The following is a 16,901-nucleotide window of genomic DNA, read 5'->3' on the forward strand; positions in this document are numbered from 1 at the left end:
AAACTCAAAATGGATTAAAGACCTAAATGTAAGGCCAGACACCATCAAACTCTTAGAGGAAAACATAGGCAGAACACTCTATGACATAAATCACAGCAAGATCCTCTTGGACCCACCTCCTAGAGGAATGGAAATAAAAATTAAAATAAACAAATGGGACCTAATGAAACTTAAAAGCTTTTGCACAGCAAAAGAAAACATAAACAAGACGAAAAGACAACCCTCAGAATGGGAGAAAATATTTGCAAATGAAGCAATTGACAAAGGATTAATCTCCAAAACATACAAGCAACTCATGCAACTCAATATCAACAAAACAAATAACGCAATCCAAAAATGGGCAGAAGACCTAAACAGACATTTCTCCAAAGAAGATATATAGATTGCCAACAAACACATGAAAGAATGCTCAACATCATTAATCATCAGAGAAATGCAAATCAAAACTACAATGAGATATCATCTCACACCGGTCAGAACGCCCATCATCAAACAATCTAGAAACAATAAATGCTGGAGAGGGTGTGGAGAAAAGGGAACCCTCCTGCACTGTTGGTGGGAATGTAAATTGATACAGCCACTATGGAGAACAGTATGGAGGTTCCTTAAAAAACTACAAATAGAACTACCAAACGACCCAGCAATCCCACTACTGGGCATATACTCTGAGAAAACTATAATTCAAAAAGAGTCATGTACCACAATGTTCATTGCAACTCTATTTACAATAGCCAGGACATGGAAGCCACCTAAGTGTCCATCGACAGATGAATGGATAAAGAAGATGTGGCACATATGCACATATATACAATGGAATATTACTCAGCCATAAAAGGAAACGAAATTGAGTTATTTGTAGTGAGGTGGATGGACCTAGAGTGTATCATACAGAGTGAAGTAAGTCAGAAACAGAAAAACTAATACCATATATGCTAACACATATACATGGAATCTAAAAAAAAAAAAAATGGTTCTGAAGAACCTAGGGGCAGGACAGGAATAAAGACGCAGATGTAGAGAATGGACTTGAGGACACGAGGCGGGGGAAGGGTAAGCTGGGACGAAGTGAGAGAGTGGCATGGACTTATATACACTACCAAATGTAAAACAGATAGCTAGCGGGAAGCAGCTGCATAGCACAGGGAGATCAGCTCAGTGCTTTGTGACCACCTAGAGGGGTGGGATAGGGAGGGTGGGAGGGAGACGCAAGAGTGAGGAGATATGGGGATATATGTATATGTATAGCTGATTCACTTTGTTATACAGCAGAAACTAACACACCACTGTAAAGCAATTATACTCCAATAAAGATATTTAAAAAAAAAAAAAAAAGAAAGAAAAATTCATGGACTATCTTGTTTTACACGTCAGGCAAGGTGATTTTTCTCAACCCAGTGGTAAAGTGCTTTCACTCTGCCAGAAATGACTTTCTCCCCAGATAGCTACATGGCTCTCAGCTCAGGCATCACCTCCTCGGGGAGGCCTTCCCTGACCACCATGGAAAAGTAGTCCCCTCTCTCCACTGTCCACTCTCTCAGAACTTTTTATTTTCCTCATAGCCCTTACCATCATCTGAGAGGCTTGGCTTTTACGTGAATGTGTTTATTTTCTGCCTCTCTCTGCTGGAAGCTAGGATCGAAGAGGACAGGACCTTGGCTATCTTCTTCACTGTAGTTTTCTACACTCTAGAAGAGCACTCAAGCCCAGAGAAAGCGTCAATAAACATAGACTGAATAAGTTAATGAGGTACGGTAAGCATTTTACAAGTAATAATAGAGTGTTATAGCTATATGTCTTAACACTATTAAAAAGTGGTTCTATGTCTACTGCTTAACAAACTTGCCTAAGGTAGATATGCCCACCCCCAGCTAATCATGGATGAGGAAACCCAGTCTCAGAGGGCTTGACCAAACAATTAGAATATCCTGGATTCAGGACTTCTCCTCGGACCTTCTACCTTGACAATTAGTGTACTTGACCCAGAATCAATCTTTTATTCCATAGTGCAGAGCTTGGTCCCATCAATATTTTCAACTGGAAACACCTCTAATCAAGCCATGAAGTGGTCTAATATTTAATCTTTGGGATTAGTGGTTAATTGCAAGTATAGTTAATAAGTTTACCCACTTTTTATTTGAATCATATATGTTAGTAATAACTCAAGGAACATTTTAGCACTGGAGGAAAATCTTCATTTAGCTCAGTATCTGCTGCTTATTTCAATAAATGTATTCTGCTGTTCCTGCACATTAACTACCATGGCTCTGAGATTAACCTTTCCTGTTTGCTTGTGCCTGACCTCAAAGCATCCTAAATTACTCAAAGCAATTCTGATGGCTTTAATTTATGAGAACACCTTCAAATGTTCATCTTTTAAATCCTGCGCAACAGTAGCTACTTTTTAATCTTAGCTGATAACTCTGATTAAGCACATCCAAAGGCTGATTACTCCCCCTGCGGTTAATGCCAGTGTCAACGCTAACTACTTATTTCACAGCGGGAATTGCCTTGGAGAGTCCATTTACATTATTTCTCAGAATTGATTTACACTGTTATTTCCTATTGATCACATAGGAAAAAGGTATAGACAGTATCCTCTGAAGGCCTGCTAAGATGTCAAATAGTGCAAGCCAAGTACATGCATTTATTCTACACTCAGCCAGTAATGCAACAATGTAAATACCTAGTTGCTTCCAAAATGTAGACATTTTTAAAAGACACTATTTACTATTGGGATTTTTAGTTATTTCATCACAAAGCCACTTGGGGATGGAATCTATGTTACCAAAATGAGTCAAATCAAAATGAGAAAAAATGAAAGAACATAATCTAAGTGTAGGTTATATGTGTACCATGTGGACAAATTAAGCCAATTGTGCCCCTGTGCTCTCTTACAGTGCTAGAATCTTTGAGCAAGCAGTGTGCTGGGTGACAGGGTAACAGAGATGCTACCACAAGAGGCAGCAGTCCTAGCTCTGCAGATTTCTGGAATCATGTAGGCTTATCTGGAGTGTTCTCTTGGTTGGTTTCTGGCAGTGCAACTATGACAATGACAAAGACAATCCTTTCATTAATTCCTCTAGTAAATATGTACTGAAAGCCTCCAACTCTGAACTGGCTATTATGTTAGATCCTAAGGATTCTAGGGGTGAATGAGACTGATGTGACTTCTGCTCTCCTTAAACTGTTATCCTGTTTGAGAAGACAGGCAATAAACAAGTAAACAAACAAATATAGATACCATCACTAAGTGTGTAAATGCCACAAAGGAAAAGAAGAGCATGTCAGAAGACTCTTCAAAGAAAGCCCTAATCTGTGACCCAAAAGGATGTCTGTGTTATGCGCTGGGCGAGGAATCAAAAGGCAAGGTTTCTGCCCTGAATTACACCACTGTCTAGGTCATGGTTCTCACACTGAAACATGTGAGAGCTTGTTCAACCACAGAGTTTCTGATTCAGTAGGTCTGGGGTGGGGCACCAGAGTCTACATCTCTAACCAATTCCCAGGAGATGTTGCTGCCGCTTCTCCAGATAGCCCATTATGAGAACCTTCTGTCCTTCTCACTTTCCACACTCATCATGAGGATCACTAAGGAGATAAACTATACAAAACCCCTTAATATAAATGAAAGGGGTGGTGACTATAAAGAAATAGATTCAGATAGAAATTAAATTCCTAAAGCACTTAAGGGAAATGAGCCAATCAGAGTTGACTTTAGGAGGAAAACTCTCATCTCTCTCTTCAGGAAGGAAGGTGATTTTATGTTCTTCAAAAGCCATTTTTCTCTTGATGGAATGTAAGTCATTTAATTTTGGAAGGGGCTCATGAGGGCCCTCAGGTTTCCATCAGAGACTGGCAGTCACACGCTTAGCAGCATGCCCTCTCCACTGCCTTCACAATCAGACACCTGCTGGCGGAGCCACGGTGGCTCAAATCAGGTCATGTTTTGCAGTGTTTTGCAGAGAACTAACTCAAAGCCATCTTATGAGCTACCTACTCTAGAAACTGAATCTCCTCAGGACTACAGGCTCCCTTTCAGTACAGTGACTAACACCACTGGAGGAAGCAAGGAATAAAGATGTATCGCCTAACACTCTGGTGGTTTGAATTCACTCTCCCTTCAGGGACTTGACTTATTCATTTTCCAATTCTGACCCTGTTGAGAAAAATGACCATTTTTTCCCAGGCGTTTTTTTCCTCAAGGTGGTCTTATAATCTGAAAGATTTAAAAGGCTTCAGATCATCCTCCCAAAGTGATGTTCTGTTGAGGCAACAGAAGCAAGGACTGTCCCAAGAAAGAGATGGCAGGTATTTTAATCTCACTTTTGTCAATAGTGATCTGAGTAAGTCACATACATTCATTAAAATTCAATAAATATTTAACCTCTATAAATCTCAGCTTCCTCCTTTATAAAAAGTAAGGATTGTCACAGACCAGTTGTTGGCAAACTTTTTCAGCAAAGGGCCAGATAGTCATGTTTCAGGCTTGTGGCCATACAATCCTGGTTGCAACCATTCAATTCTGTCACATCAAAGTAGCCATAGACAATATGTAAACAAATGGGCCCGGCTGCATTCTGATAAATTTTTATTTACAAAAACAGGCAGCAGGCCTGGCCAACACTTGTCACGGACTCTCTCCCTATCTCAGGAAAACTTACTTGGTCACTGCCGTGTCTCTAATACAGACTTAGTTTGTTATTGCAAGCAACAGGTTTAATCTCTCTGTACCTGAATTTCTCTCTGTGTTGGAAGAAAATATTGCCATGTCAGTTCCTCATAGAAATTTCAAAAGGACTAATGAGCTAATGTCTCAAAGTACTACGATTTCTTGATGAAGGGCACAAGAGAAGTACTAATTATTATCAACAGTACCTTTTAAGCTACTATCATCTGATTATTATTGCACCTGGGAATAAAATAAGGATTCTGATTCCCACCACTCTATGATATTCAAACATGTTATGCTACGGTCTCTCACCCTAGAGTTTCCTTTCAAATGATTAATAAAAAACTGTGAGTTGGATGCTAATATTACCCTTTGAGGTCTTACAAAGATTAAATAGAAGGAATAAAAGAAACAGGTTCCACAATTTTATATACACAAATTTAACATATTTTGCACTTATCCTTGATGATTATTCAGCCCTAAAGCCTAAAAGTGGAGCATTCTCAAGAAACAGAATAGACATGTGAGCTATGCTGAAAATCATTAAGTAAAGTTGATATGGCTTCTTTATTTTTATTTGTTCACTTTTAGGAGAAGGTCCATTAAGAGTAAATTTCTTAAAATGATACAAATGAACTTATCTGCAAAACAGAAATAGACTCAGAGACATAGAAAACAAACTTATGGTTACCAAAGGGGAAAGGGCGGCAGGGTGGGGGGCAGTGATAAAATAGGAGTTTGGGGTTAACAGATACACATTACTGTATATAAAATACACGACAAGGACCTACTGTATAGCACAGGGAACTATAGTCAATATCTTGTAATACCCTATAATGGAAAAGAATCTGAAAAAGAATATATATATATATATATATATATATATATATATATATATAAAACTGAATAACTGAATCACTTTGCTGTACACCTGAAACTAAGGCAACATTGTAAATCAACTATATTTCAATTTAAAAAAAGAGTAAATTTCTTAGACAAGAGACTTTGGAATTAGATGTATGTTAAAATATGATTTAGAAAACACAATGGGGGATTTCCCTGGTGGCGCAGTGGTTAAGAATCCACCTGCCAATGCAGGGGACAGGGGTTCGAGCCCTGGTCTGGGAAGATCCCACATGCCGCGGAGCAGCTAAGCCCACGCGCCACAACTACTGAGCCTGTGCTCTAGAGCCCGCGAGCCACAACTACTGAGCCCACATGCTGCAACTACTGAAGCCCGTGCGCCTAGAGCCCGTGCTCCGCAACAAGAGAAGCCACCGCAATGAGAAGCCTGTGCACCACAACAAAGAGTAGCCCCCGCTCGCCACAACTAGAGAAAGCCTGCACTCAGCAACGAAGACCCAATGCAGCCAAAAAATAAAAAAAAATAAAATTTAAAAAATAAAAAATAAAAAAATAAAAAACACAATGGATATCTATCACTGATTTCATAATTTCTTAGAAATATTAATATACGTTTTTTACACCCCCCCGCCAGCAATTATCAACTAATCTCCACCTTTAACAACTAATTCATTTGATAGATATTTCTCTAGTATCCATTATAAACAAGGGACTTCTAGAAAGGTGGAAAGTTTGCATATATAACAATAAAACGTAGCAAGTAAAAAGGGCCCTCAGCACGTTAACATGCAGTTTTCTGGATTTTGAGGAAAAAGAAGGCACTTTTAGTTGAGTTGTTTTATGGCAGAAGTGATATTTAAGCTGAGTCTGGAAGACAAGTAGAAAGGAAGAAAGGCAGAATTTTCTAGAAAGCCCCCAATACAGAGCCCATGTACAGACATGCCATTCTGAGCAATTCAGATCATATTATAGGTTGTACGTAGCTCAAGACAGAACAGTAAATCATGGAAGACCAAAGATAATCAGGTTAACAAGTCTGTGTTTGAGGAAAAACCCACTGAAGGATTTGGAGAGGAGTAGAGCTAGATTTTATTCATTATTCGACAAATATTTTTTGAACCCCTGTTAATGTGTCAAGCATTTTTCTAAGCTATATGGATACACAATAAATGAAAAAGATGCAGAAAAAAAGCTCTGCCCTCATTCTGGTATGGGGAGATAGACAATAAACAAAATAAATAAGTAAATGATACAGTGTATTTGAATGTTAAATGTTATAGATAAGCAATTATAAATAAAGCAGAGAAGCAATTAAAAATAGGTTGGGGGCTTCCCTGGTGGCGCAGTGGTTGAGAATCTGCCTGCCAATGCAGGGGACATGGGTTCGAGCCCTGATCTGGGAAGATCCCACATGCCGCGGAGCAACTAAGCCCGTGAGCCACAACTACTGAGCCTGCGCGTCTGGAGCCTGTGCTCCGCAACAAGAGAGGCCACGACAGTGAAAGGCCCGCGCATCGCGATGAAGAGTGGCCCCCGCTCACCACAACTAGAGAAAGCCCTCGCTCAGAAACGAAGACCCAACACAGCCAAAAATAAATAAATAAATTAATTAATTAATTTAAAAAAAATAGGTTGGTTAGGATGACACCTGAGGTGACATCTGAGCAAGGATTTGAAGTACAGTAGCTGAGGGAGCAAACCACGCAAGTGTCTGGAAGACTAGAATTCCAGGCAGAGGGAACACTAATGCAAAGGCATTAAAGACCCAGCAAAGCAGCCCGTGTGAGTGAGGGAGAGGACAGAAGGAGGTAGAGAGGGTCACACGTCTAGAGGCTTGTGGACAATTACAGGGACTCTGGATTTAAGAATATTAATCTACAGGACTGGGCAGAGTGGAGTGAAGGAGGGAAAGAATTAGAAGTAGAAGCAACAGGCAAAAATCTATTTGCCAGGTGAAAATGTCTGAAACAATTCATTTGATCACTCATTCATTAATTCAGCACATATGCTAGATATTGACATTAGGATCGTGACTGAGATAGACAAGCCTCACCCACATGAAGCTGACCCTCTGGTAGAATGATGAGAGCATGAATAGAAACATCCAACAGGTTGACAAGCTTCTAAAAATCTATAGAAATCTAAATTTTATTATGAATCAAAAAAAAAATCTAATATTGTAAAAGAGAACAAACCAAAAGATCAAATTGTATAAACAGTCCTTAGTCCACTTTCTAAGTCATTTCTTTACCAACAGCCTTCAGTGAAATATTGGCCAATATTCTTTCCACTCTTAAGAATACTTCTGAAAAGAATGATCGGCTCTTCCACATCAAAAGACATCATTCAAAATATCCGAGCAGTGAAGAAACACTAAATCTTTGAGGCTTATCATTCCACTGATCATGATGAATCACAAAATACAGACTCTAAGTATAAGTAATTCAAATACAAGCATTTATGAATAAATTAATTTAGCAAGCATGAAAGAAGCAAAGACCAGTCCAAAATTACCAAGTTTGTCTGTAACCCAGACAACAGCATTTTCCAAACAAATTGCTGATGCGCAAAGATATTATCACTGGTGACTGGATGGCTGGCTTTAGTACCTTAAATGATAAAACCGCTGTCACAGAGGACAAATAGGAACTAGATTCTGCTGTCAAACTGTCATGGAATTATTAAATATGGAGGGGGAAAATGACCCAAACAGTATGTAATGAGCTCCCTTTTCATTCTCTCTCTACAAAAGCACATCTGTGGATTGTTAATGAGTCTGAAATGGATGAACCAAATTGATGAGAAAGAAAAAGATCTCTCAGTGGTAGGAAAAGGGAAAATGAACATACACAATGTTTATAAAATATAATTTAAAATACAAGGCTTTGTGAAAGTACTGTGACATACTACAAAGTGGTATGCAAAATGTAAGCTATTATTACTCATTTCTTATTGCTTTCATTGCTTTTCTTTATGTTTTTAATATAAATCATTAATCTCATTAAACATAGAGAAATACCAAGATCTATTCACAAATACTCCATGTTTGTGGCTTTCTTGAGGTGGCACTGCCGTTCTAGTCTGGGAATTTCTATCCTGCTGGATGATTTTTTTACTAGACGTGCCCTGTGGGCTGGTGCACAGTGACTTGAATGTGTGTCATCTGATTCGGTATCTCAGCTCATACAGATTCTGTACTGAGTTCTGTGGATTGACTTTCCATGGCTACAGTCCTTGTCCCACAAAGACTCACTTGCCCCAGGATGCCCAGGAATTCCAATCATGGAATTTCTCAAGCACAGGTATAGATTGATCTTTGTACCTCAGTGCCTGGTGGGGTACAAGCCTTCACCAGCCCTGAACTGAGCTGAATGACGATCAAAGGAAGCTCATACAGAGGGATGTCAAACAGGAGCAAGCGCGTGAAACAAAATCATCATGGTGTCAATCCATACAGCAGAGCCACCATTTTATTTGGTCATATTTAATGATTCTGAGGTTATCTGTCTTCAGAAATCTCAGAGTTGAAAAATTTTTGATTTGTGCTTTAATTCATAAGAAAGAAAGTAGTGAATCAATAGCAGACTAGGTTTAAGGACAGACGCCTTAAATCTGAAAATCACCAATAATCGGCTTGTCCTCAGGGTGGAATCTGTCAACTATTATATATCACAGAGGTAGTATGGTGGTAAGAAGGAAGAATGACCAATCTTGGTAAACATGGAGCCATATAATCCTGGCAAGGGAAACCACCTTTAACACTCAGCGCCTCTGAGTCAGAGGGAGAGGTGCTCTAATCACCATTACACACAAAGGACTTTATTTGACGTAAATATATATTCCAAGTAGGACTGAGGGCCATTTGGCCCATGATTTGACTCTTTCACACAAGGTAAAAACACTAACAAGGAAAGAAAAATGAGAAGTCATTAAAGGAAAAATTAAACAGTATATAGTGGATATACTTTCACTTGCAACACACCGTGAGGTATACAGAATGCAGTATTATAATGTTACAAAGCAAAATACCATTTTAATATATTACTGTTTACTAAAAATCTTCAAATGTAAACACACTTTAAAATAGAACACACTATCTCTCCACTCACACATATCCATGAGAAATTCATTTTTATACAACTTGTCTATACAGAGCCCAAAGATTGTGTCATAATTTTTTAGTCACATATTCTCCACTACTAAAACAGAAAAAAAAAATCAGCTTCACTTTTACAAAAAATATATTCACCAGGAGGGATCATATAAGGCAGGTGAATGGAATAAACAACTAATTGGCTTCCCAATTTCCAGATCAATGCATGACTTAATGGTGCAATGAAACCCTCTACCTCCACCCCCCAACCCCAGAAGATTATGTGATAAAAAAAATCTGTGCCTTTAACCAGCTTCTCTTTCAGTATTTTTACTCCACATCACCCCACCCAGTTGGCTAAACGACTAAGCAACAAGGTCAATCAAATGCAATACTTCTCTCCATTCAAATATAATGGAAAACTTGACCATTCCACATTCAAAGAGCAAATACATTCTCACTCTGACAACCACATTCCAATGGCTTTTCCTGAAAGCCAAGTGTGACAGATGCCTCGGCTGTAATTGCCAATCAGCCTTTACATGGCAGCTGAAAACACAATACATCACACTTTGATCTCCTTTGCTCTAAACACATCCACAATCAAGAAACCTGAACAAGGAATAAGAAATTGGCATCATTTCTAGAAGCTGTCACTCCACGGCACTTAAATACTATAAGGTATATTTTGCTCATATTTTTATTTCTCTGTTTCAGAGACCCTCTGTCAAAGATCCGAGCAAAAATCACCTACAATTAAATATCGCACATTTATATATTTGGAGACGTATTTGGAAAACACATTTCATTACCATGTACAAAATCTTAATAAAAGCACATTTAATTAAATACCACCGCTACCACTTCCTCTTCCAGTTACCCGCTTGAGGACTAAAACAAGGTAAGAGTGCTCATCTGATTTTGAAAGTGTTCAAAAGAGCTGTACTCACATTTTGCAGGCAGGTCATAGCCACACGTGATTTTTGCATGTCCAGTTTCACAGCCGTTCAGGTTGCGACATTCAGCGAGCAAACAGGGGCCAGCTGCTCTGTGAATACAGCCATCCACTGGAGGAGAAAGAAAAAAGTTAGCCCATATTTGGCTTTTCGGAAACAAATGCAAAACTTGGGATAGGGAAAGAAAAGGAACTCAAGTTTTTCCTCTTAGAAATCACCATAGTCCCATGGAAGAAAATCCATGGTATTCAACCCCTTAAACATGGTTTTCTTCTTTCTCTCTCTCTCCTTTTGGTTTGTGTGGTGAGCAGAAGGGTTACAGAAACAGTGTGCAGCTAAATGTTAAACAACAGAGGTTCTCCAACAGAGATGGGGGAGCCCTGATTTGTAGCCTTTTCCAACTTCAATTGGGTAAATATTTCCACCATGTCTATTTCAAGCTATCAACACAGAATTGGGAAGAAATGCTAACAATTCTATGTCCGAGGTGGTAAGGGTTGCCTCTGACACACCACAGGTTATAGAAGAAAGAAACGTTGAGAAGCAAGTGAGAAAGGCGCTCTAGAACATCTGCAGTCACTGCAAAACTGAGAGTGAAGCTGTCAAAGTAAGAACCAGATCTCTAAGTTCCTCCGCCCTCAGCGGCACGACACAAATGCAGTAGGTGTCTGCAGGGTATCTGACCTGGGGCTAGATGAGAGGTGAGGTTAGCTTAGGTCTTGAAAAACACCCGGAAGACCACCCCTCACTCACTTGTCATGGATGAAAACAGAACCTCCACCGCTCCTGCTCCAGCTCTGCTAACCGAGCAAGCTCTGCCTCTCCCCAGCCCAGGGTCTCATCAGCCCTCTGGCTCTCATCCCTGCCCCTACCTCAAGTCTGCCCTTCACGGTGAGAATCACCTTTTGAAAATGCACACCTGATGCCACTGGAAATTAAAACTTTATTTGACTAGATTGGGGGCGAGCACACAGCTGGAGGGCTACAAGACCACATGCACATAATTAGTAGTTACTGAATGAGCCCTTGGACAGAGAAGAAATGCAAGACTCTGAAACAAAGGGTTAGAAGACAGAAGGAGAGAGTAATAGTAATCTGGGCTGTGAAAACAGACCAAGATATTAGCAGTCTGAAGACCTCCCCCTCTCTCCACAGTCCACAACACCATGTAATTGATCACTGTTTTATTATTATTATTATTATTAATTTTGTGAGAAAGCTGGATAATGAGTGGGAAGTTGTCACTGAGGGACACGTAACCTGTCTAATGGCCTCTGCTACCACCAACTGGCGTGGAAACATCACTTTTGGCTGAACAGGTTTCCTAGGGAAACAAGCTCATCTGGGCTATACTACATCACCATTTGCATACCTGTAAAATTTGAGAATAAACCTGGGCTTCAAAGACCCTCACAACAAAATGAATTCATTCCAGACTACTCTAGACTACAGTATTTCCGAAAACCTAGGTTGAAATCCAGACTCTACCTTTACCAGCCATCTGCTGCTCAAGCCCCAGTTGCCTTAGAAATTAGTGTCAATAATGGCTGTACTAACAGGGTTATGCATGGAATCTGAATAGTATAATGCCTGAGAAGCACCAGCAAAGTGTTGAATACAATGTCATGTGCCCCACTGAGGGTAGATATTATCTTAAACTCCTTAGATGAAAGTTTTGTGTAAATTTTGAAGTAACTATTTTTCTTAAATAAAAATGAAAAAATATAGAGAAGCAAGAAGAATATGAAAACTACCATTTGCCCTCCCACCTAGAGAATTCTTCAACATTCTGATGTTCACTCTTTCACTGGTTATACACACACACACTCACGCATATAATTTTTCTTTTACAAAAATGGTTGATAAATTTTGTTCACTCTTTCACATAGCAATTTTACTTTGTGAACTATTATGTAGTTGTTAAAAAGAATAGGCCAATTTTATATGTAAATAGAGTCAGTACTAAATATGAAAAGATTTCTAAGTGAAATGCCAGGTTTAAAATATATATAATATATATGTATATATATTATATATATTTTTTATGTAGAGTCACAATTTTGTTTACAGTTATACACATACACACTTACACACATATACATGTATGTGTACTGGAAAGATAGGCACCAAAACATAAAAAGTGATTATAGGATGGGAAACAGAAGGTGAAACTGTTAAGAAAAAAAATTAGGTCCTAATTTCTCTATGTTTAAATTTTTTTACAAGAGCATCAAGAAGAGTATTTTAAAGTGAATATTTTTTTCTTGGCAAAGAGATCATTAGTTTGAAATGGATGACTAAAATAGGATTTGATAGCATACTTAATCATATGCTGTTAAATATTGTCTGCATTATTTAGATTGCAGCCTAAGGCAGTTTGTAAATATCTAATTCTCAAAATCTTCATGGTTATACCAGCATTCACGACTGCATTAGGGCAATGAAAGTCTAGCTGAAGAGTTATTTAATAATAATGACTACAGCTTAAATGTACTGAATGCATCCATGTGCCAGGCACTATACTGAGGACAACCGTATAAGGTACACACTAATTTTATAATCTCCATTTTATAGGAGCTTAGAAGAGGTTAGTAACTTGCCTACATTCACAAAATATTGGCAATGTGATTTCAAAACCCCGGGCCTGTCTAATGCAGCATCCATACTCTTAACTGCTATAGCTCACTGCCTTTGGGACTTGAATCCAGGCAGCCTCACCTCAATTCTTGCATGTGGCATGTTGAACCACTATATTACATTACTTTTTAATTCCCATCAATCCTGTCTATGAGTTATAATGTACATGCAATCAAATGCACAGATTTTAAGTGCAGTTTTGATGAGTTTTAATAAATGTATATACTCACGTAGCAATGATGCCAATAAAGATACAAAGTGTCTCCATCAACTGAAAAAGTTCTTCTGTACCCTTTCCATCCAATTTCCCCTCTCACCACCCAGAGGGAGCCCATGTTCTGACTTCAGCCACCTTAGCTAAGTTTTGCCTATTATATAATCTCAAACTTCATATAAGAGATGGAGGATGGAGCTAGCTTCTTTTGCTCAGCATATTTTTTGAGATTCATCTGTGTTGTTGCATGTGTTAATATAGTATTTCATTCCTTTTCATTCCTGAGTAATATTCCATTGTTGAATGTACCATGATTTCTTTATCCATTCATCTGTGAATGGATATTGGAGTATTTATATTGTTAGCTATTATGAATAAATCTTAACATTTATACAAATCCTTTTGTGGCCATATGTTTTCATTTCCATTGGACAAACACCTATGAGTAAAATTGCTGGGTTGGTATATGTTTTCCTTTTTAAAGAACTAACATACAGTTTTCCCAAGTGATTATACCAATTTACATATACCCCCAGCAATATATGAGAGTTCAAATTTTGGCAGTCTTTTGGTGTTGTCAGCCTATTTAATTTTAGCAATCCTAATAGACGTAAAGAGGTATCTCGTGATTTCAATTTGCATTTCCCTGGTGATTAATGGTGTTAAGTATCTTGCCAAGTGATTATTGGCCATTTATATACATTCTTTTTGGAAGTGTCTGTCCATGTCTTTTGCTAATTTTTATTGTCTTTTTTATTACTGAGTTATGTTAAATGTACTACTAGTTCCATAGAATTTTTTTTTAATTTCAGATATTTTATTTTTTCAGTTCTTGTGATTTTCATTCGGTTCTTCTTACAGTTTTCATATCACTCCTGGAATTTCCTATCTCTTAACCCATTATATCCATCTTTTCATGTAAACGCATTAACAGATTTCACATAGTAATTTTAAAGTCCCCCATCTGCTAATTTCAATATCTAGGTTAGCTATGAATCTGTTTATATTGACTGATTTTCATATGACTCTGGGTCACATTTTCTCGTCTCTTTGCATGTCTAATAATTGTTGATGGCATATGAACATTGTGAATATGTTGGGGAGGCTTTAGATTTTATTTTCTTTCTCCAAACGGTACTGAAATTTATCTCAGCAGGTAGTTAAATGACTGCCAGGTAATAAGGAGGCTTAGTTTTAGGCTTTGTTAAGGCTGGTCTATTTCAGTTTTTCCCTTAGTCCTTGGATGTGGTCTTTACTCCTAAAGCATGGACCTTCGGGGGTTTCAGTGGAAATCCCAAGTTGTTTGACAACTCCCTCTAATCTGTGGGAGTAAAATTCTAAACTCTATATCCCTACAGTGAGAAGATGATGAATGCTCTGCCCAGTATGTTCAGCCTTCCAGCTTTTGTTTTCTTCCTCGTCTCCATGGAGTCTTTCCCTGCACAAGCACAGCTCAAGGCTTAGCCAAGGATTAAAGAGGTATTCATTTATAGATTTGGGGGTTCCCCCTCTGTGACTGTCCCTGTTCTGGAGTCCTTATCTCAATTCCTAGTCATTCTGACAAATCTGATTCAGTTCTATGATTCCTAGAGCCAATAAACCTATTGCTTTTGGTTTGAGCTCCATCAGCCACGTGCCAGGTAGGGTAGAAGGAGTCCTCTGGGTCAAAGCTATTTAAATGTAGATTTCACCCAGTATGGTTTCCTTCTTTCAGAGGATTGCCTGCTTTTAGTTGCACTCTAGTGACAGTAAATACTTTTTGTTATTGCTTTTGTATTTTGCCAAGAATCTGTACATACTGTTGGTGGGATGGCTAGTCTGATATAAGCTGTCATTATCAGAAGCTGGAAGTGTACACATTTTTGATTGGTTAAAACATGATCTCATATGATTTCACAGTTATATTTGTGGCCCTTTGGAAAAAAATGTATGAGAGAAAACGGCAGTGGTAATATCAATTGTATCAATTCTGGGCTTAAAAGTATTGTTATGTCTTTGAAAGACAAAAAAAAAAAGACTATATACGCACAAACTCAATATGAGAGTTTAAAATTCTGTAATCTATTATCAATTATTTTGCTAGACTTATTTTCCTAAAATGAAAATCTGATTTTATTACTTCCCTACTAAAGTAATATTTGCCATTCCCCATATTCACATTACAAAACCCTTAATTCCAAATTATGGTCTTTTAGACCCTTCACAAATGTGGTTCCAATTTGCCCTCCCCACCTCATATCACTCCATTCTTTCTCCTCACACATCTGATCTGGCCACATCTAAATCCTCACGATCCCCTAAACACACCATGATTTCTTTGCAAAGTACTCTGTACCAAGGATATCTAGCTACGCCTCCCCTTTCCTTTTCTGCCGAGCAAGGTCTTTCTAATTTTTCAACTTCTAGTTCAAATGTTTTCTCCTCTAAAAAACTATTCACAACCTTTATAGGACACAGTAGTGTCTCTTTATGTTCTCACAATATTCTGGTTTATACACTAATTCCATACTTATACATTGTTTTATAGCTATTACATAAATAGCAGAATGTGTGTCTCCTCGCTTGGTCTGTCAGCTCCTTGAGGGCACAGGAGGTAGCTTATTCTCCTGTAGATCCCCAGCTATCTCAGTAACTGACATTTTGTATGTGTTTAATACAATTGAATTAAATGCAATTAAATCTGAGAGGAAAAGCAGTCTAGCTTTTTATTTTTTTTTTAAATAATACTGAAGAAGTGGTTAAGCTACTTTAAAGCCAAAGAATCAGAAATTAAAAAGTAAAGTAATTACACAGCCACAAGGTTATAGTCACAAATCTAATGATGAGCTTCTATATTAGAAGTGTTAACAATTCACAGAATCTGAAAATTCATCCACTTCTCTCAGGTCTGGTGCAGCCTGCTGGAAAAAGTGCTCCTTTAGTTTCACCTAGGGTCAGGCTGAAAAGGCAGCAAGCTCAATAGTGGCCGATGTGAGATTCAACACAGTAGCACTTTTTCCATCTCCCCCACCCCAGGGTGAGAGGAGATGGAGGACCAACAGTCAACACTGATGCTGACACAATGCATTCACTCCAACCCAAAATGTCTAAACCTAATTACAATTTAAAAAAAAAAAATCCAAGATCAAAAGTCTGAAAGTTGAACACAATTTTCCAGAGAGATAAGACTATCTTTGCCTCTTGGCCTACCAAATTTGTATCCTACAGGCAAAAAGAAAACTGCAGTCCATAAATACATAGGTCACCAAAGCCCATTTATTATTTTTTTTCCTGGGCATATAGCTAGACAGCACTTTCTAGCCTCCCTTCTAGTTATGTGTGGTCATGAGACTGTGTTCTGTTTATAGGACTATGAGTAAAAGTGATGTAACTACTTCTATTCCAATCCCTAAAATCCCTGCACATGCCCTCCGCCTGATCTGCCGTTGTCTGCAGGCTGCATGCAGAGGCTCCAGGGCAAGACTCCAA

The 16,901-nt window shown here is 38.4% G+C and overlaps 1 protein-coding gene across 4 annotated transcripts in view; it reads right to left on the bottom strand.

Moving 5' to 3' along the window:
* The window catches only part of MACROD2 (mono-ADP ribosylhydrolase 2), a 2,013,670-nt gene that overhangs the window by 1,333,312 nt on the left and 663,457 nt on the right, over positions 1-16,901 (bottom strand). For all 4 annotated transcript variants that reach the window (XM_057529039.1, XM_057529040.1, XM_057529041.1 and 1 more), the window contains exon 5: positions 10,577-10,693. In XM_057529039.1, coding sequence (XP_057385022.1) covers positions 10,577-10,693 — 117 coding nt within the window. The remainder of the gene's footprint in view (positions 1-10,576; positions 10,694-16,901) is intronic.

This window comes from Balaenoptera acutorostrata, chromosome 15 (genome assembly GCF_949987535.1).
Source record: "Balaenoptera acutorostrata chromosome 15, mBalAcu1.1, whole genome shotgun sequence".
Classification (NCBI taxonomy): domain Eukaryota; kingdom Metazoa; phylum Chordata; class Mammalia; order Artiodactyla; family Balaenopteridae; genus Balaenoptera; species Balaenoptera acutorostrata.